This window comes from Marmota flaviventris, chromosome 19, assembly GCF_047511675.1.
Source record: "Marmota flaviventris isolate mMarFla1 chromosome 19, mMarFla1.hap1, whole genome shotgun sequence".
NCBI lineage: Eukaryota > Metazoa > Chordata > Mammalia > Rodentia > Sciuridae > Marmota > Marmota flaviventris.
This window is the reverse complement of record NC_092516.1, coordinates 38,883,417-38,902,717: the sequence shown is the minus strand read 5'-3', so window position 1 is coordinate 38,902,717 and position 19,301 is coordinate 38,883,417. Positions and strand designations below refer to the sequence as shown.

Here is a 19,301-nt window from a genome sequence, read left to right as displayed (position 1 = left end):
GTATCAAGAAACTCCTAAATCCGGGAAGTAATGGATGAATTTGGAACTAGCAAACTCTGGGAAAGAGGGGCGTGTGTATCTGGAAGGGACAGATTGCAACTGACTCATTTCCTTCAGAGGGTGGCGGGGTCTGTTCCGTGCCGATTAGCGCATCTTATGACTCAGCAAATATGGGCAAAAATACCTTTTAAAAGGAACTGAGTGGGCACCTAGAGAAGTCTCAAGGAATCTCTCAGAACAGACCGTCAGTCTGCGTCTCTGGGCGCGGATCACCCCCTACTTCACTAGCGGGAGAGCCGGACAGGGCCCGGGCAGCTCTGCTGGGGGCGGGGCCTCGGCAGGGTCGGGGACGCTGGGGAGGGCAGGAGAGGGGCCCCCGGCACAGCTACTGGGGGCCGGGAGGCGGATTCGCTGCGGCGCTGCTAGGGGCCGGGCTCGGGGCGGGGCTGGCGGTCACGTGTGTACACAGGGCCCGGACGGCGTGCGCGCCGCGAGCCACGCTGCTCTTCGGTCCGGAGCTGCCAGCCTGACTGCGGCCAGTGCGCGGGCCGTCGCCCAGCGAGCCGGTGAGTGGGGCGCGGGAGCGGGGCCTCGGTTCGGATGGGTCAGGCAGGCTCCAGGTCTCGGTCGCGGGGAGCGAACCCTGAACTGCGCCGGCTCCCCTGGCTGGTGCCCAGCTTGGACTCACGGCTTCTGCGTCCCGCTGCCGGTCCGCGGGCCGTTCCTGAGGGGACCCTGTCCGCTTGCTGGGAGGGGACTGCCTCTGAGCCGCGCTGAGCACTGGGGACGGACAGCCAGGGGCCGGGCACGAGGTCATTAACCTGCTGACCGGCGGCCAGAACTGCTGCCCACGTAGGCGCCTAGTACCGCCACTGGACCTTCACACGTCCGGCAGGGCACTATGGTTATCGCTTTCGTCCCCTCTAATGTTTAAGCTTTTTAGTACACTTTGGAACCATGTCTGCATGATGATAGGAGATGAAGTGTCAGTTGTCCCCGATAGTTGATAGGGCATAGAAGGGTTCTTCAGAGCCTCAATGGAAGGCAGTGCTCTCCAGCCGCCTTAATACTAGCGATCAGAAACGAATATTAAGTTACTTTTATAAACATGGTAAATCAGTTCTTTAACCTTAAAATTCATTCCCCTGAATTTCCTAATGTGTGCAGTCATCTTTACTGTGCATGCTAACCTGAGGATAATTTTAAATTTGCTGTCTGCACCAACATTTATCACCTTTGGTCTTTTTTTCTATGGAAACATACTTATTCAAGATCTCCATCCCACTTTAAATAACCGGCTTCTATCCTGAGCAGCTTGACATGTACTTCCCACTTCCCTTCATATCTTCAGTATGTTCAAAGGCCCCTGCAAATTTGTGTGAATAAAATGGTTCTGACTATGTCACTAGGCTACTCATGCATAATGGTGACCAGATACTCTATCTCCTAACTGGAGCATCCAAGTTAAAAGAGGCACTATTAATAATTACACCCAGTATACAGTTACATTGTTCAGGGCCTGCTGTGTGGCTCCTTACTACTGTAAGGTCCAGATCCTACCTCCGGTGTCTTCCTGAATGAAGATGGCCTCTAAAGACAAGTGGACTTAGGAACAGTTCATATGTACCTTTTCACAGGAAGCCCACTGCCTGGGCCACATATGCATCCAATTATAGTCCTGCTGCCTTCATAACTATAGGAACATCCCAAGGAGATAGGACCACAGATTCAGGGCAGAATATAAATGTCAAAGGTGACCTGGTGTCCCTGTAACTGATGACCCCTAGTAGGCTGATGGGAAAAGGTAATAAACATCCACCTACTGTGATACACGTAAGGTTTAGGTTAGGATGTCAAGACAGACATATCTATTTAACAGCGAACAAATGACATGCTTGCAAAATTTATCTGGGGAATATGCTTGTGTAATTTACAGGTAGGAAGAGGGACATGCTGGTCACCAGGCAGGGGGAGGAACTCTTTGGAGAAGATATCTCTGGAATCTTGAAACTGTAACCTCACCTGGTCTTTAATGACCCAACCACACTGTTGAATCACGTATATCAAGGCCGTGCTTTTGAACTGGGGTGTTACCACCCAGAGCCTCAGGTCCACTGTGTAAGTGCACATGACAATCAAAGGATACTGCTTTCTCTAAATAGTGTTTAGAGAAAAGTGTTTCCCAGTTATTTCCTGCTGCCTTCTCAACTCCCTAAGATGAAAGCTGAGTTTTCATAACCCACTGGTCTGGCTGGGCAGCCTGAAGCTGCACCTGTCTATGGGTTCTCAAAGGGCTCATCATCCCAAAACACTGCCCACTATCAAAGAATGAGAGGGCTCAGTTTAGAGGGTAAAATGGTTTTTTCTTTTTTGGTACCAGGGATTGAAACCAGAGGAGCTTACCCTACCCACTGAGCCCCATCTCCAGCCCTTTTTTGTATTTTATTTAGAGACAGGGTCTTAAGGAGTTGCTTAGGGATACTAAGTTTTTTCTTTAACATGAGATGCTAAAATAGATGCTGCTGAGGAGCAGAATTTAGTCACTCAGGAGCAAGTCCAGGAGCTTCCACATGCAAACAAAGCAGAGACAGAGTGACACACCAAAGGTCCAGCCTGGGTCTCTTCCATACAAGAGCATGGCCAAGAGTTTCCCCCAACTTAATTAGAACCAGAGCAAACTAAGCCAGCAGCTGTTACTTTTAGACCAAATGTGACAAGTAAAAATAACCACCAAGGCTGGATAAGATCTCTGGCTCCCAGTCCTTCCCTGCAGGTAGAACCACACCTCGCTAAAAGCTGGGGTGATCAGGGAGCCAGATGGGGTGCCACACCTGCCCAGAGTCTGAAAGGGGAGACTTTATCTGTTTTCAGTCTGGTCCTTAAATTTCTGAGAAAGCCTTTTATGTTTGGTTGGTTTTCCCCTGTCTGGTGTAGCTGGAGAGAGCATGGGCCTCAAACCAAGTTAGCTTGAGAACAGGAAAGTCCAAGGAACTAGTACTCCAATGACAAAGAACGTGTGTCCCATCTTCCAGGGAACAAAGCCCCAGGTCCCTTGCATAGGCACCCAGCTTGCTCCCTGGCCAAGGATGCTTGGTCTCAGTCCCCCCAGAGCCTCCTGGAGCCAGCAACGTGCTCATTGTTTCCCATGGAGAAGGAGAGCAAGCCCTTTTGTTTATGCCTCTAAGCCAGGTTGCTTGGTTCACTCTCACTACTCCACAGTCAGAACTATAAAGAGCAAAATGCTACAAAAAATAGAACACCCATCTATATAATGAAGCTTTCTTGTCACACCCCAGGAAGACACAGTGTGACAAGAATCAGTGAGTACAGCTCTCCACATTGGAAAAAAACCTATGACAACATCAGCCTTCCCTGAGCATCTGGCCTCTAGAGTTGCGTGTTCATTGTTGCCAGGGCCCCTGCCTATTATCACAAAAGGAAATCAATATCTAGGAGTCATTTTCAGAGCACACTGACTGCTCCAGAACATTCACTCAAAGTTGAGAGTCTTGTGCACAACAAGTCTCTTTCCCAACAGACACAACCAGAGCTGCGTACCTACTGGTTCCCGCTAACCCTCTCAGCATGCAATTCCCAGGCCTTGTAAATCTATTTGCAGGAAAATCTAACTCTCTGAGGAGTCAAAACAGACAAGACCACTGTCCTGTAACAGGGGCACTGCAACCCCACCTGGTTGCTGTCCTTTCTAATCTGGACCTTGAGCCAGGCTGCTGGGGCAATACAGAGACACTTCCCCTACCTGCAAAGGCTCTGCATTAGTAGCAAAGAGAGATGGTTATGCAGACAGTCTTAATTCAGCATGAATGACTGAGGATAAGGGGAGATAGTGGCCAAGGAGGTGCTGGGATCCAGAACTAGAGTGGGGTGAACAGGGGAAGCAAGGGAGGGCACCCTGGCATGGGCCTCAAACAATGAAAAAGGATGTCCTGAGATTTAGTGGGACTTCATCAGTGTGGGAGTGGCAGGCTGTGATTTTAATGAGTCCTTAACAAACAGAGAACAGAATTTCCAGATTAAAAGAAATGAAATGACAGGGTATTAGGGACGCTAGTTCAGCTACCTAGAAGCAGGGAGATTCCCCTGTGGGGTTTTGTTCTGCTAACTCTGTCACCCACAGTTGGTCTCCTCCAGGGGCTCTTTCCTCAGAGCCACTCCTGGCCATTCATTGCCAGTGGGGATCACTATTTATTCAGCCCTGGTCATTCTGTTGCTCCAATACATTCACTATTAAGCTGGTTTATACCATAGGGGCTCTTTTTAAATAAGCACAGGAAAAAAGATGTCAACATCTCACCTTACAGTGCTTCTCACAGCTAGCCTGAATGTGGCCTCATCCTTGTCACCTGTGAATGCAAGTGGAGTCACTGCAGTGCCTCCCTGTAGCCTCAGGGGAGCTAGGAATGTCTACTGTATAGAGTGGCCCCACGTGGACCTCTGCAGCTCACCAAAGGCATGGAGGGCTTCAAGATGTTTTAAGCTATGAGCAGAAAAGAACTGAGACCCTTGAATCCTGCTCTTCTCCCCAGATCCCCGTTCCTTGGAAAGCAGGTAAATACCACCAGAGAAACGAATATTTACACAGGAGTTTAATACCAGAGCAACATCAGGAAACACACCATTTTGTGTCATTACCAAAGCCCAAACCCAGAGCACAGACTCCCATGTTTGCAAAGCCTCTGCCATGTGACAGTGTATGCGGCTGCGGTGAGCCAGGTCCCCACAGTGTGAGTTCCGGATTCTTTCCTCTTGCATTCACCCTGGTGGCTCCACCCACCCCCTCATGGTGCTTACACATGGTTGTCACTTGGGCTCATGTTGTTGTCATTTCTACCTTCGCTATGGTTTCCTCTTTCCATGTGTCAGTTATCAAAGATTCTAAGTGAAAGGTCACAGACTGGCTTCCTCTGCCTCTAATGAGAGCTGGGGAGGAGACTAAATATCCAAAGCCAAGTCCTCTTACCACCAGGTCCAGCCTAGGGTCAGCAGATGCAGGACACCCTTCTGTGCTTTAAGAATGGGTGTATTTAATTCTCTTATAAACTCACGGGGATTTTTTCTAAATGTGAGAAAAATGAGGCACAGAGGCAGCCAAAGTTTCACAGCTTATAAGCAGAAAGACTGGTATGCAAATCCCCACAGCTCCATCCCCCAGCCTGAAATCCCAAGTACTTCCTTCACAGGGACACTTGGGGGGTGGAGTTTCCCTTAAAATCCTCTATGCCAGTTCATGCTGTCTCTAACTTGAGTCTCTCCGCACAGTCCCACCCTGCAGCAACTGTGCTGGCTGCTGGTGGGTCTGGGGTCCTGAGCAATGTGGGTGCAGTTCCCCTTAACTACTGTGCCTATTAAGAGCAAGCAGGTCACTGCAGAGCTGTCTAATGGCCTCAGCAGAGATAAGAGTGCTGGGTAGAGAGGCCCCACACGGGCCCACTCAGAGGCCCACACAGCCTTGAGATGTTTAAGTTATGAGCAGAAAAGAATGAAGGTACGCTCCCTTTAACTTTGTGCCTCAGTTTCCCATTTAGGGAAATCCCCATGATAATGTTAGGATTAAGTATATCTGTTCTTGTAGGCAACAGGGGTCCCTTGCTGGGTCCCAGGGGGGACCCAGTGACTCTTTGCACACTGTAGGGCAAAAGTTTTCACTCAGCACCGTCTGTTAGAGTCCCTGTTTTATGCTCCCTCACAGAGCATGGGATGAGCAAGGACTGGGCCAGTCCTCCTACTGTCAGTCAGTGTCTGCCACCAAGTTTTGGGCTGGTGGTACCTTGTTTTAAGGACCTTGCTCAGTAGCCCAGCTGTCTGGGCAAGAAGCCCTAGCTGGGGATGGCAGCTACTGTTCAAGGGTCCCTATCTTTGTCCCATTCCATCAGCCAGGTCTGGTGGCAGTGATCAACCACGCACTCACGTTGCCAGGGCCCCAGACCTTCCAGACCAGCCAGCACGTGGACTTGCTGGTCAGCACAGGTGCTGCGGGTGGTGCTATACAGTGGACTCGGAGTTCTGCAGGCTGTTTTCCACCAGGCCTGCCTGTGCCCATCTTTGATCAGGGACTTCTTACCTGGCAGACTTGGTGCTATGGAGTGCACCAGCCAGATGCCTCAAGCTGCCCAACAGTGCCTTTTGGAGAGGTTGGCATGCTGGAGGGGCTGCAGTTAGAAATTCAGAAGAAACTAGAGTGAGCAGAAAGCCACCCACCCTGGGCAGGCATTAACACAGATTGAGGCCCACGAGGGAGCAGTTGGAAGGGTTGCTTCAGCTGGCAGGAGGGCTCTGCTCTCGCCATTGACACCACCCTGCCAGTCCCTACAGGCCCTGGAGTCAGACTTTCCTGGGTTTTCTTTTTCAAAAGCTTCACAGCAGCTCAGGAGGAGGGATGCCGAGGGGAAGGCCATGGGGAAGCCCACTGGGGCTGGAGGGTAGGTGGGGGCACCTTCCTGCAGATAACTGGAGCTAGCAGGCCCTGTGGGAAGGAGCTCCAGCTTTCCCCCACCCAGGGCTCCAACAATTAGCTGTTGTCCAGCAGGAGACACCCAGACTGCAGCTGAGGAGCCAGAAAGAGAGGCTACGGAAACAGCCAAGTCCTCAGACCAGAAGGGACAAGGAGCCCCAAAGGGTGCATTCCCTGGAGACCCTAGTATACTCAGAGGGGAGCCGCAACCTCTGTGCCCAACGGCCTGATCAGTCCACCACAGTGAATAATTAGGCCTGCCTCATTATCATGCCAGTCTGCGGGGCTCAGAAAGCACGATCAACAGGTCAGCCTGAGGTCACCCAGAAGCCAGCAGAGAGGCCCGGACAGGAATGCACAGAGCCACAAGTGGGTTGTGGACTTCTGCCTGGGTAACTTTTGCAACCCTGACCCTCTGGCTGTGCTACCCCAATCAAGCTCTCCTCTACAGGGGCGGGCGGTTGCTTTTGCAGGCCACTAGGATTCCCGCTGGGCTTTGCCCAGCACCCCACCCAGCGCACGGACAGAAGTCTCAGCACCTTTTCACCACATGTGTAAAGAAAAACAGCTGGGAAGCTCAGGGTGGCCTCCTGTAGGCACCTCAGTTCCAGTTGTCTCTTCTGACTGCAGCTCCCTATGATGCACATGGAAGTGCATACTGTTGCTATACATGGAAGTGCATACTGTTGCTATGGAAGTAGTTTCTTGGGGACAAAGAGGAGAAGAGGCCACAGGCTGGATGGGCTAAAGTTTTAGGTGAGCCCAGGGCTCAGCTGCCTGTAAGTCAGCCTGTTCATATTTCATGGGCCAGTTTGTCTGGGCTCTGTCCCCTCTCTGCTACAGTGAGGCTGGCCTCCCATTTCCCTCTCCTGTCCTCTGCTAGGCCCACTGGCTGGAACCTTAGACCTCTGTATCCACTCACATGAGGCCTGGCCCTGGCCTCATGGTATGCACACTTTCTTTTTTATGCATATAATTAAAAGGACAAAAAAGAAAGAGGGCATGTGTCACATTCATATGGTTAATGAATTCTCTTCAGGGAGACAGTAACATGACAGTAACTGGGACACTGAGGACAGTCCAAGATCCACGCATGGGCCCTACATTCCCCCTGCTCCTGGTCGGGGGTGGGCTGTCACTTGGTCCTTCTAGGGGCTCTGGGGGGTTCCAAGCGGAAGGACAGCTAGTTCATGAGTGGAAACTTGGCAATGCACCTGCCATGCCAGTGCAGCCTCCTTGAGCCAGCCTGACCTGCCACATCCTGGCTTGTCACAGAGAAGGGAAGCGACCTTGGCACCATTTCAACCAGAACCCCAAAGGCTGGCAGGCTGTCCCTCCCACAGAGAGCTGGGGGCAGGAAGCAGAGGGATCAGGCCTGCCGAATGTCCTCTAGGGCAGCCTTCTAAGGAAGTTGCACCTGGGGTCAGAGCATGACTGCGGACTGTTTACTGGTCACACTGGAGCTTCAAACCTTCAGAAAAGCCACCTGGGAGTAGACCGGGCCCTCAGCCAGGCAGAGGTCGCACGGGAGGGGGAGAACCAAGGTCCCGCTGAAGTGTGAGGGCTGGCGTCTGCGGTGGGGCTCAGCCACACGGGCCACGGTCAGCAGAGGCAAGCGGCTGCCAGGCAGAGGCTAGGGGAGGGACACCAGGGGAGTTACAGGGGAAAGGGGACGGGAGACAGGGTTAGGGCCTGGCCCGGGTCCTAGCCTGAGAAGTGTAGGCCCCAGTGCTGATCTGAGAGGTGTGGGACCTGGTGTGGGACCTGGGTGGGAACAGGGAGTATGGCAGGTCCTGCAGGAAATGTGGGGGAGGGTTTCAGGGGTGGGAGAGGCTGGTGACAGGAATGGAAGGAAGGTGGACAAACCAGCTGGTGACAGGAGCAGGGCCTGGTGGGAGGACAGCACGGGGAGGCTGCTGGACAGGGCGGGTGGGAGGGCTCCAGCAGGAGGCAGCACAGCCACTCCGAAGACTCCAGAAATGTGAAGCTATTAGCTGGGGCCTGCGGGAGCTGGGCGAGCAGTGCTTTGTGACTGGGGCCTCAGGGATGCGGGGACACACTCTTCTGGTCTGAGAATGTCAGGCTTACTGGGGTCCTGCTGACCTGGGCCCTGTGGGCAAGGGAATGGCAGCAGGTGGCAGGGCCTGGAAGCTGATATTAATCCTGCCATCTGGCAGGCAACTCTCCAAATGAAGACGGGCGGAATGTGAGCGAGTGCCAGGAGTGCTCTGCGCCTCGGGCCTCGGCCAGGCTAAGAGAAGGGCCCCAGCATGGGCTCAGGGATGAGCCTCTCTGCTCTCGCCCACATCTCTGTTTAGCCAGGGGCCTCACCAGAACCTCCTGTCACAGCAAACTCGGACTTCAGTCCCTCAGGGACGAGTCCACTTCTGAGGAGACCACTGGGGGATCTCTCCCCTGTCCCCGATCTCCCACCACCTGGTTCTGGCTCCAGGTTCTCATGAAGTGAGTTCTTAGAAGGCCTGGCTAAGTGAAGGGCAGCCCAGCCCAGGTCCTGAGGCCTGTGCTGCAGGGTGGAAACCTTCTCGTGTTCCCCAGCTGCAGGACATCCTTCCTCCCCAAACAGCCAGGGAACAGGAACCAGGAAAGGCCAGTAAGTCCGATAGCTCTGCCCTTCACAGCCAGCGTCCCTCCAGAGCCCCTCTGTGGCATGGTGGGCACATCCAGCCTGGACTACAAACCTCGCTGGAACACAGGCAGAGCATGGGCAGGGGAGATGGTGTGGCAACTGCCTGAATGGGACAGGCACCCTGGAGCCCTACGTGATAATGGGAGGAAGTATGTCACTCATCACCCTGTGATTGGGAGAGCGGGAACACTTCCTGACTTGTCTCCCCGAGCCCCAAGGGTCATAGCTCTTCCACCAATTGCAGAGGCAGCGGTGCTTCTGTGGCGCGGCATCTCATCTTGTCCATCCCCCAGCTGCGGCCCACAGCCTGACGGTGGAGAGCTCACGCTGGCGCCACTGAGTTTCCAGAGACCCGTGTTCTGAATGCCACAGAGGAAATGGCAGAGTGTCACTCTCCATCTCTGACTGGGGGCTGGCCTCCATGGCTGTGGTAGTGCCCACCCACCCTCTCCAGCTGCCTCCTCTTTCCACATGTCCCTGTTGTAGACAGTGCCAGTCTGGGATGGAACTTGTCACTTTGCTCCCAGGATCTCCAAGTAACAGCCTGGTATGGGGAGGTGCTTCTTGGGAGGTCATGTCAAAACAAAAAGAATGTCATTTTTAGATGGACCGAACATGGATAAAAATAGATACCTTTGGGCTTATAACCTTCATTTGAAGCAAAACATCCTTATAATTGACGTGGAAGAAAACTATACATAGAAGCTACCTCCAACCTATAAAGTTATAAATTCTTACACACTTAGAAGCTGCTCATACCTAACACGGAGAGGCCACTGTCTCCTCCTACATGTCCCAGCCGGTGCAAACACACACTCCACATGGTGCTGCTCTCTAACCAAGGGGCCAGGTCATGCCAGCACACGAATGCCCAAGAGATTCTAAACAGACTTGTTCCATGTGATGGCCGGACAGGCTCCCGAGGATGGAGCCATCCTGGGCAGGGCACAGGCTTCCTTCTCCTTCTGCTCCACTAATCTGGTGGCAGGTATTAGCGCTCCAGGCAGCCCTGTCCCCACTCAGCTGCAGGGAGGGCACAGCAGGGAGCAGACCCGCCAGGCACAGCCCGTGACAGGGGAACCTCAGGCGGCCTCCACCCCCTCTGCGCTGTTCCTCTTTAATCCCCACTGATAACCACCCGCGCAGGCTGGGGTGTCTGGGAGGGTGCGTGCTGCAGGCGCGGCCCCTCCACCCCATGCTTTAGATTCTGAGCCTGCCCTGGCCCTTCAAAGAGCTCTCTGTGTCCCTGGGTCTGAAATGAAAGCAGCCAAAGTCTCTCTATGGTAGAGTCTCAGTGAGGTCCAACTATTTTGTCCTTAGTTTCTACAGACAAATGTCTGTTCAGTTTATTTCCTCAAGGGAAGAGGGAACTCAGAACTGAGTTTCTCAACCATGCTGTGTAGCAGGACCCCGGACCCAGCTCTGCCAGCCCTGGTCTGGCCCGGCACAGGACACTCTGCAGGGCTGGACGCAGGCAGGGGCACAGGGGAAGTGCCACCACAGCCTCCACACAAGCCCAGCCAGCCCCGGGAGCCTGGATGTCTACCAAGCAGGGTGAGAGGAGCTGAACGCTTGCTCCAGGAGCGCCGACCCATCCAAGGGCCACCTCTCATTTCTTAAAACCAGCTGTAAACAGAGATAGGGAGGGGCTGCTGCGGCTGCCAAGGGAGGCAGAAACTTTGTGAGTAATTTATTAGAAGAAAACAAGCAGTGGCCTCCACGGGCACGAGCATGTGGCAGGCCCTCACACACACACCCGCAAGCCCACGCCGCCTGGCCACTGAGGAGGCGGCAGTGGGGCTTCCAGAGACACAACAGGTCCTTCTGGTTTGCAGTGGCTGCCTCGGCCTTGCCATGCTGCGTGCTGCCGGTGTCTGGAATCCACGCCACCAAGGAACGCGGGACACGAGATAAAGGTAAGAGCCAATGGTTGGCACTGCTGGGGGCCAAGAGCTGGACGGGGGCAAGGGAAGCTGTGGCACAGTGAGTAGCAAGGTAGGGAGCCTCCCAGACAGCCCAGGGACAGGGACATTGTACTAGAGGGAGGGAAAGGGACCTGGGCACTTGACCAGGCCTATCAGATGTGGTATGCAGCTCCAAGGCTCACTTGTAAATAAGCTGGGGGACACAGTGCCCAACATAGTGTGGAGGGCCCTTCCTTGGCAGAGAGACCTGCAGTCTACACAGCCTCTGATCACAGGGACATCTTGGGTTCTTGTATGCCATGTGAAGCCAGGCTGGTGGGGATGTGGCTATGGGCTGGTGACCAGGCAAGACCAGGATGCTAGTGGGTGGAGAAGCCATCCACTGACACCCACTCGCAGTGGCCACTGAATGTGCATTTCATGGGGGATTCACAGCCGTGGGCCGGAGGATATGGGCTGCTGCTTAGCTTCCAGCGACAGCCGGATGCAGTGCGCAGGAGCCTGGAAGAACCATACGTACCTGAAGGCAGCATTTAATCGTGGACACCGGCCATCAGGCATTTGGGGGGAAAGAGAAAAGGGGCAGCCGCTCAGTCAGACCAGATAGCAATATCCCACAAGTGGACCAGTCCCTGAGGTGCTGGCCAGGGTGGTTTGGTGAAGGGACTGCAGTCTGAGAGTGAGCAGCAACTGGTCCACATGGAGAATGGGAGTACACCCTTGTCCTGGGGGGGGGGGGGGGGGCGGCGGGGACAAGGCTGCCTTGCATGCACCCAGCCCTGGGCACTTGGCTCCATTCAGTGCTCACTGTCCCAGAGGCAGGGGGCACTGGTAGGACTGTGACCTGCCTACACACACCTGCACCTGAGGACTGTGGCCCTGCTTCTGAACAGGAACTCCTGCTCAGCCCAATTCTGATCACCTGACTCTGGGACAAGGACAGCTGAGGCCGGTGTGGGGGACGACCCAGGGAGCAGGAGAACCCATGCTGGGGGACTGCATGATGCCCTCAGTGGTGGCTGATGCTAGGCTCTTCCTTTCCCTCATCACCACCCGAGCCCTGCTGTGGCCCACCTGTCTGGTGTGAGCCTTGGGGTGGCGGGTCCCTCCCTGCTCACTACCATGACCCAGTGAAGCAGTGGAGAGCCAGGGACAATTGGTGCATGCCTGCAGGACTTGTGGGACGAGTGGGGAACAGCCTGTCACGCGGTCACAGAGCTTCCTCCTGGCGGGGCCCACAGCGGGCGGGACCAGTGCCAACACCGGCAGCCTGGCTTCCTCGCTTTGTCCCTGCACTCTGGGAAACGGTGATGTTTGCTTTCTGTGTCTGCCTGAGACGCTTTTCTATTCCCAGAACAGGAGTCTGGTTGGGCCAAACTACATTCCAAAGGTAAAGTTTCTCTTGAGGGCATCTGTCCTTAGGCAGCAGAGAGTTCTGTTTATATTATGCCTCTACTTGCCAGTTTCTTGTTCGATTACAAGACTAGCTGTGTCCCCAGGCTCTGCATTGCTTCAAGGGGCCAGGCCCTAGGCTGGGGTGTTCTGATAGAGGGAATCCCCAGGCTGACTCCCACAGGCACCCCTCAAACCTGAGGACACCCAACAGAGAGTTCAGCTGTGCCTCATGATGGTGCAATGAGGAGCAGGCTGTGAGCCCTGAGAAGCCGACCAGGGCTCCCTTGGGGCTCCAGGGTACACCATGCACTTTCTCCAGTAGTGACCCTTGTGCGGCTCTGTTCCTCACGGCGCCCTCTCAGCTCCACTCACGTGGCACGTTCCTGTCCTGCCTGCATGCACTGTCCTCCTACCCGTCTGCTTGTGCGCTTGCTAACGTGATGCTCCTGCTCGGCAGGTATACACGGGTGGGCGTGCGTGTTCACATCCTAGCAGGGGACAGGCTATGTTTCCCATCCAAGCTCGTGGCAGATGCTCATCACACTCAGTTACACGAGGGGGGAAGCCCTGTGAGGCAGCCTGTCGTGCAGGACTTGCTGGGGTGCCCTAGCACTGCCAGGTGCCCAGAGTCCTGTGGATTCTAACCCTGAAGAGTCCCCCTACCCCCCGAGCCAGGAGGTGGTAGTAGCTCTCTGCAGGTGGAGAGGAACCCATGCTCAGCTGTGGCTTAGGCAGGAGAGTACGTGGAGCAGTTTCTGTCACATCGTGTGTCACCCAGGACACCGTTTCCTTCAGAAAAGCAGGGTTCGGCAGCCTCACCGCACCCACTGGCATTGCTGTAGAGATGGGGACACAGCAGCCCAGCTTGGGACCTGTTTTCATAGAACACACACAGAGGGCGGTTTCTTCCTGGCTCAGCAGTCTGGTGGCGCTGAACAAGGGGACAGGGAGTGACCGAGTGTCCTTTCTCTCCACAGAGCCGCAGAGCCTGGTGAGGCTGCCATGTGGAGCTGCGGCCTGCTCAATGGCACGGGTCAGGGCGAGGAGCAGCTGTGCCAGGATCTGCGCCTAGGGCTATGGGTCCTCTCGCTGCTCCATCTGGTGGCGGGCGTCCCCGTTGGCCTGGGCTACAATGCCCTGCTGGTGCTGGCCAACCTGAGCAACAAGAGCAGCATGACCATGCCGGACGTGTACTTCGTGAACATGGCTGTCGCGGGCCTCGTGCTCACGGCCCTGGCCCCTGTGCACCTGCTGGGTCCCCCCTACTCCAGGTGGGCACTGTGGAGCCTCAGCAGTGAGGCCCACGTGACTCTGCTGATCCTGTTCAATGTGGCCTCCCTGGTAACCATGTACTCCACTGCCCTGCTTAGCCTCGATTACTACATTGAGCGGGCCCTGCCGCGCACCTACATGGCCAGCGTCTACAACACGCGGCACGTGTGTGGCTTTGTCTGGGGTGGGGCACTGCTGACCAGCTTCTCCTCCCTGCTCTTCTACATCTGCAGCCACGTGTCCTCCCGGATCACGGAGTGTGCCAAGATGCAGAACACAGAGGCTGCAGATACCCTCCTGGTGCTCATTGGCTACATAGTGCCGGGCCTGGCTGTGCTGTATGCACTGGTGCTCATCTCACGGATCCGGAAGGAGGACACGCCCCTGGACCAGGAAGCAGGCAGGCTGGACCCCTCCGTGCACAGGCTTCTGGTAGCCACTGTGTGCACGCAGTTTGGGCTCTGGACGCCATACTATCTGAGCCTCCTGGGGCACATGGTACTGGTCTCACGAGGGAGGCCTGTAGATGGGCACTACCTGGGGATCCTGCACTTTGCTAAGGATTTATCCAAGTTCTTGGCCTTTGTGAGCAGCTCTGTGACACCACTTCTCTACCGCTACATCAACAAAAACTTTCCCAGCAAACTCCGTCGGCTGATAAAGAAAATGCACTGTGGGCAGCGGCGCTGCTCGCTGGACCCCGCAGGAGTACAGCAGGTGATGGCGCAGGCCTAGGGAAGAGGGTGCCCCAGGCCCAGTCCTGGGGCCCAGAGCCAGCCACGGACACTTGGGAGGCTCCACTTCCTCCCTCCCTGCTCTCTCAGCCTGGGAGATGAGCTGCTCAGAGGAAACTGAAGTTCAACTGAATGCACAGCACTTTGTTACCTGGAATGCCGGGCACTTTCTTCCCCAGAAAGAGATGCACTGACGCAGGAATGGCACAGGGTGTTTTTCTCAGAAAGACCAACCCTGGGCCAAGGCCATGCTGTGGAAAGCAACAGGGGCTCTGTGTGAAGAACAGGCAACCCCTCAGCTAACCTCTTGGCCTTCCGACCTTGTGCACCTGTCCTGAAGATCAGGTCATGTCCTCACTCAGCTGACCTGCAGCCTTGACATCGGGCTTTTCTCAAACTTGATGAGAACCTGAAGGCAGGGTTCACACACACCCCTTTTTATATAAAAAGATGTTTCATAGAAAATGCCAAGTTATCAAGATGAAGGAAACAATGCAAGGAAATGCAGACACTCGGCACGAGGACAAGTCAGGAGGGCTGGGCTGCCTGATGCTCCTGCCCCCACCGATAACAGCAGCTTAGTGTTTTCAGGATAGATCTGTCCTTCCAATCAACTTCCCAAAGTGTGCACAAAATGAAATACAAATAAACCGAAGGAAGAAAACACTATTAGGATTTCTCACAACAGCAAAGCTGACGGGCCTTCCTGAGGCAGAGGTCTGGGCACCAGTAGAAGTGCCAGCAAGGCACAGAAGGGCATGAAGCTGGGCTCCCCACAGTGACCAGGGACTGTAAAGTGGCCCTGATTGTCTGCTTCGGGCAGAGCTGCACAGGAATGTCAGCCGTGGGGCAGTGCAGGTAAGGCGTCCGCCCCCCAGGCCAAGCCCAGAGGTGTCTGCAGCCCGGCCAGTCACGCGCCGTCAACCTCACGTGGACCTTTTGTCTTCACACTTACTAGACATCTACTTTAAAATGCGGGTGTGGGAAGAACCTCCGCTGCTCTGCATCCTCCATGTGCCCCGATTCCAGTTCTCTAGGCTGCAATTACAGGCCCATGGCCACCTAATCCCCAAATCTAAAACCCAGGAGGCTCTGCAAACAGGACAGTTTCCCTCAGGTGATTCCCTGCAGGGGTGCAGGGTGGTGGGGCTATCCTGACCACCCCTACTACTGCAGAAACACTGGCATGATGTGGGGTGCTGCGCTAGCCCCTGCATTCTCTCTGACCACCTGGGAACACCTGCCCAAAGGCCATGGAGCCGGGCTGTACTACATGGCCTTCGTGTGTGGGCCTCAAGCGCCTGCCCTGGTCTGTAGGGAAATTCAGCTGAGAGGTAGCTGCTTAGTTTTATTTATTACACACAAAGTACATCTCCTCAAATTGGGACCTGCTCGAGTTAGTTTGCCTTGTGAAGAGTCATGGAAAGGGCTGGGATTGTGGCTTAGTGGTAGAGCACCCACCCAGTGCGTGTGAGGCCCTGGGTTCGATCCTTAGCACCCCATAAAATAAATAAATAAATAAAAGGCATTGTGTCCAACTACAACTAAAAATAAATATTTAAAAAAAAAAAGAATCATGGAAATACACTGGATGCTCAGCTTTGTCTGCCCCCAGTGGCTGTGAGGTGCTTGGTGAGCTCTGAGGGCCTAGTTCCTTATTCATAAACCTCAAGGCTGAAGTGGAGGACACTTGTCTGTGTTGCTTCTAACTGAAATTTTCATTTTAAGGTATGCCGGGGTCTCAGTCAAGCCTTCAAGGCCACAAGCCTAAGTGTCCCTCCCTTCTTGGGCACAGCAGTCAGCACTCCATCCCTTCCCATCCCGACTCACCACCCAGACCCAGCCTTCCACTGACCTTAACCCAATAGACACTGGCCTGGCCTGGCCTGCAGGGGGTGCTCTGGCCACTGTGGAAATGTCTGACTTGGGATGAGTAGACTCAGGGCCCAAGGTCAAGCTAAGGACAGCCTGCTTCAGGTTAGCTGGAGAAACAGGATCCAGATGGAGAGGGCTCCTGGTGAGGTGGTGTCCTGGTATAAGAGACCCTCTTCCTTGCTTATGCTTTCTATACCTGCGAAGGGGCAGACCCCCACTCAGCATAGACCTGGAGAGGCAGAGCCTCTGCCCACTTGGACTTCCTCTATCCAACTGCACTTCCCCAAAGCAGGGAGGGACCCCAAATCACATTTTTTCTTTTCAATTTGTCAGTGGCTTTGGGTGCAAAGTGGCCAAGTTCTGGGGGTGTAGAGGACCCTGGGCCCCACAACTGGCATCAATCTCAGCCACACCCACCCTGCTGAGATGGATCCAGTGGACATCCCGCAGCCAAGTCGGATCTCTTGGCAGAGGCACACATAGGGCAAGGGACACCCACAGACTGAGCCCCTTCACGGGGTGATATCTCCTCTACCCAACCCCCGCTTTGGCTTTAGCCCCTGCTCCTTTGCTGCCTCCTACTCTCCCGTCTGCTCCCAGCCTCCGTGGCTAACGCCAACGTGCTGCTCAGCCCACTTTTCCACAGGCACCTACTCATCTGTGCCCCTGTGCTAAAATTCATTCTGGAGGAGCCAGCGGGGCCTTAGGTCTCTCTGACTCCCAGTATGTTAGGATTTCCAATTCCGCCATGTTGCCAAAAAAAAAGGAAGCGGAAGGAAATTGAGCTACTCAGAGGAGAGTAAGGAGCTATTTGAAAAAAGCCAAAGTGGATTATGAGCTCAGTCCTCTATTTCCTCATGAATCTGAAGACACCAGGACACGGGGTTTTCAAAATTATATTTGAGGGCCATTAACTTGACCATCAACATTTATTGACATTATAATTTAAAATTAATTATCTTAATTATTTAATTATTAATTTATCAAACCACAAGACCTGCCATGTTTTATTACTTAGGATACCAAAAAGTGAGTTTAATCTTGGATTTCCTTCACAAAGGTTATGCAACGCATTACAGGAAACTGGACCTATTGCTAATTGTGGCAGATACATCAAGAAAACAACAAACACTTGTTCTTTCATAAAAAGCACTTGGTAAAAAATAAACCAGGAGTAAATTAAGAAGTTGCATGTCAAATTCTTGAATTTAAAGCCAGTTGTAAGATCTGGGGGACTTCTCATTTCTAATTTGTTGCCTCCACTCTCTGGGCTGCACTCATTTGACTGGTGCTCTGTGAAGATGAAAAACTGGGCCAGGCATGGTGGCATACACCTGAAACCCTAGTTCCTTGGGAGGCTAAGGCAGGAGGGTCACAAGTTCAAGGCCAATCTGGGAAACTTAGAGAGACCCTGTCTCAAAATGAAAAGTAAAAAGGCTGGGGATGTGGCTCAGTGGTGAAGCACCCCTCGGTTAAATCCCTAGTACCTAATAAGTAAGTAAGTAAATAAATAAATAAATAAAAATAAAAACCGGGGGCTGGGGTTGTGGCTCAACTAGCACATGAGAGGCACTGGGTTTGAACCGCAGCACCACATAAAAATTAAAAAATAAAATAAAGGTATTGTGTTCATCTACAATAAAATATTTGTTTTAAAAAAACTAAAATGTTCAAAAAAAATATGGAAGAAGAGAACCCCATACATTTGAAGACCATTAACCACGTAAACCTTATTAATAACCCAACTTCTTAATTTTTAAAATGTGAATTTCTAGGGATGTGTCCAGCTCTTTAAAAACTCACAGAAGTGGCCATGTGAATCCACCGTCACTGGGTACTTACTGCTGACCAAGTGCTATGTGACATGCACTTAGGGCTGGGGTAATCACCTAAGCACATGGAAGGTCATGTTCCTTTGTTTGTTTTTTTTAATAGTGGACACACACAATGCTTTTATTTTATTTTATTTATTTTTATGTGGTGCTGAGGATCGAATCCAGCACGTCACTCGTGATGGGCATGCACTCTACCACTGAGCCACAACCGCAGCCCGAGGTGAGCAAACAGATCTAGACTACCTGGCCAGAGCAAGCTCCTCACCTGTCTGCCTCTGCCCCTCCTCAGAGCTTCTGACCCTGCATCTGACAATGTCAACACACCAGTCCAGTCCCTGTAAGTCCGCTTGGTTAAGAAAGGAACAAAGTCCTGACAAAGCCACATGGTGGCAGCCTGGGCTTCAACAAGGTGTTCTCCCCCAAAACAGCCGAGCCATGGGGTACAGAAGGGCAGTACCTGAGAACCAGGCAAGGGCTGGGCTGCACTGCTCGTCTGGCCAGGGGACCTGGGTCTCAACTTTGATGCCAGTCCCTACTTTGGTCTTCTTCATCAGTCTGCTTCTATATTATGCGCCCCTGACTCTGCCTCTGGCCTTTCCACTCGTTTTCACCGCCACCCCAGGCTCCCAGTTCAGCAGATCACAACTGATTCTTCCTCTCTGCTGTGGTGGACATTTGGCCATTTCCCACCTCAGCCAACTGGGGCGGAGCTGCCTCCAGGAGGGTGCTCTGTACTCGACTCCCAGGGCCCACAGCAAGCCCTCTGGGGCACATTCCTCAGGAACAGGCTGACTGCCAACTGGCACCCAAACGTCACTCCAGAGCTCCAGCCGCTGCACATTCTTGCTCCCTGTAGTGCTCTTTATCTGTATTTTCTGTCCCCCAGAACAGTGTGTGCACCACAGTGCGGTCAAGGCCATCTGCACCTTCTCTCTCATGCAGCAGCAGCACCTCTTTGGGGGGATCTGTCCATGTTTCTAACCCATTGGAGCACATCCTTGATTTATCCTGGACATGAGCCCTGGTCACAGGCTCTTAGTGTGGCTTCTACTCAGTCTCCCTGTCAACACAGGACCAGGCCTCTGACATGATGTGATGTTAGGAAGACTTTTGCAGCACCCTATGAAGACCAGCACCGCAGAAAAC

The 19,301-nt window shown here is 53.6% G+C and overlaps 2 protein-coding genes across 8 annotated transcripts in view; one reads left to right on the top strand and one right to left on the bottom strand.

Annotated features, from left to right (window-relative positions):
* Chlsn (cholesin) overlaps positions 1-19,301 on the bottom strand; it is a 117,082-nt gene that overhangs the window by 26,313 nt on the left and 71,468 nt on the right. The window lies entirely within an intron of this gene.
* Positions 480-17,506, top strand: Gpr146 (G protein-coupled receptor 146). 4 transcript variants are annotated; one of them, XM_027922789.2, is made up of 4 exons: positions 484-566; positions 4,323-4,569; positions 10,955-11,035; positions 13,417-17,506. In XM_027922789.2, the coding sequence occupies exon 4, from the start codon at positions 13,442-13,444 to the stop codon at positions 14,444-14,446; it is 1,005 nt and encodes a 334-aa protein (XP_027778590.1). In that variant the 5' UTR covers positions 484-566; positions 4,323-4,569; positions 10,955-11,035; positions 13,417-13,441; the 3' UTR covers positions 14,447-17,506. The 4 variants fall into 4 exon arrangements, with proteins under 4 accessions (XP_027778589.1, XP_027778590.1, XP_071461395.1 ...); XM_027922788.2 differs by lacking the exon at positions 4,323-4,569 and having other exon boundaries at positions 480-566; XM_071605294.1 differs by lacking the exons at positions 484-566; positions 4,323-4,569; positions 10,955-11,035 and adding an exon at positions 12,030-12,434 and having other exon boundaries at positions 13,417-13,710; positions 13,945-17,506.

What these genes read in the sequence shown, in the direction of transcription:
- Gpr146 (XM_071605293.1), top strand. Translation starts at nt 12,067, where the DNA reads ATGCTAGGCTCTTCCTTTCCCTCATCACCACCCGAGCCCTGCTGTGGC. An exon ending in GGCCAAACTACATTCCAAAG is followed by an intron (nt 12,435 to 13,416) that starts GTAAAGTTTCTC and finishes TTCTCTCCACAG; the next exon opens with AGCCGCAGAGCCTGGTGAGG.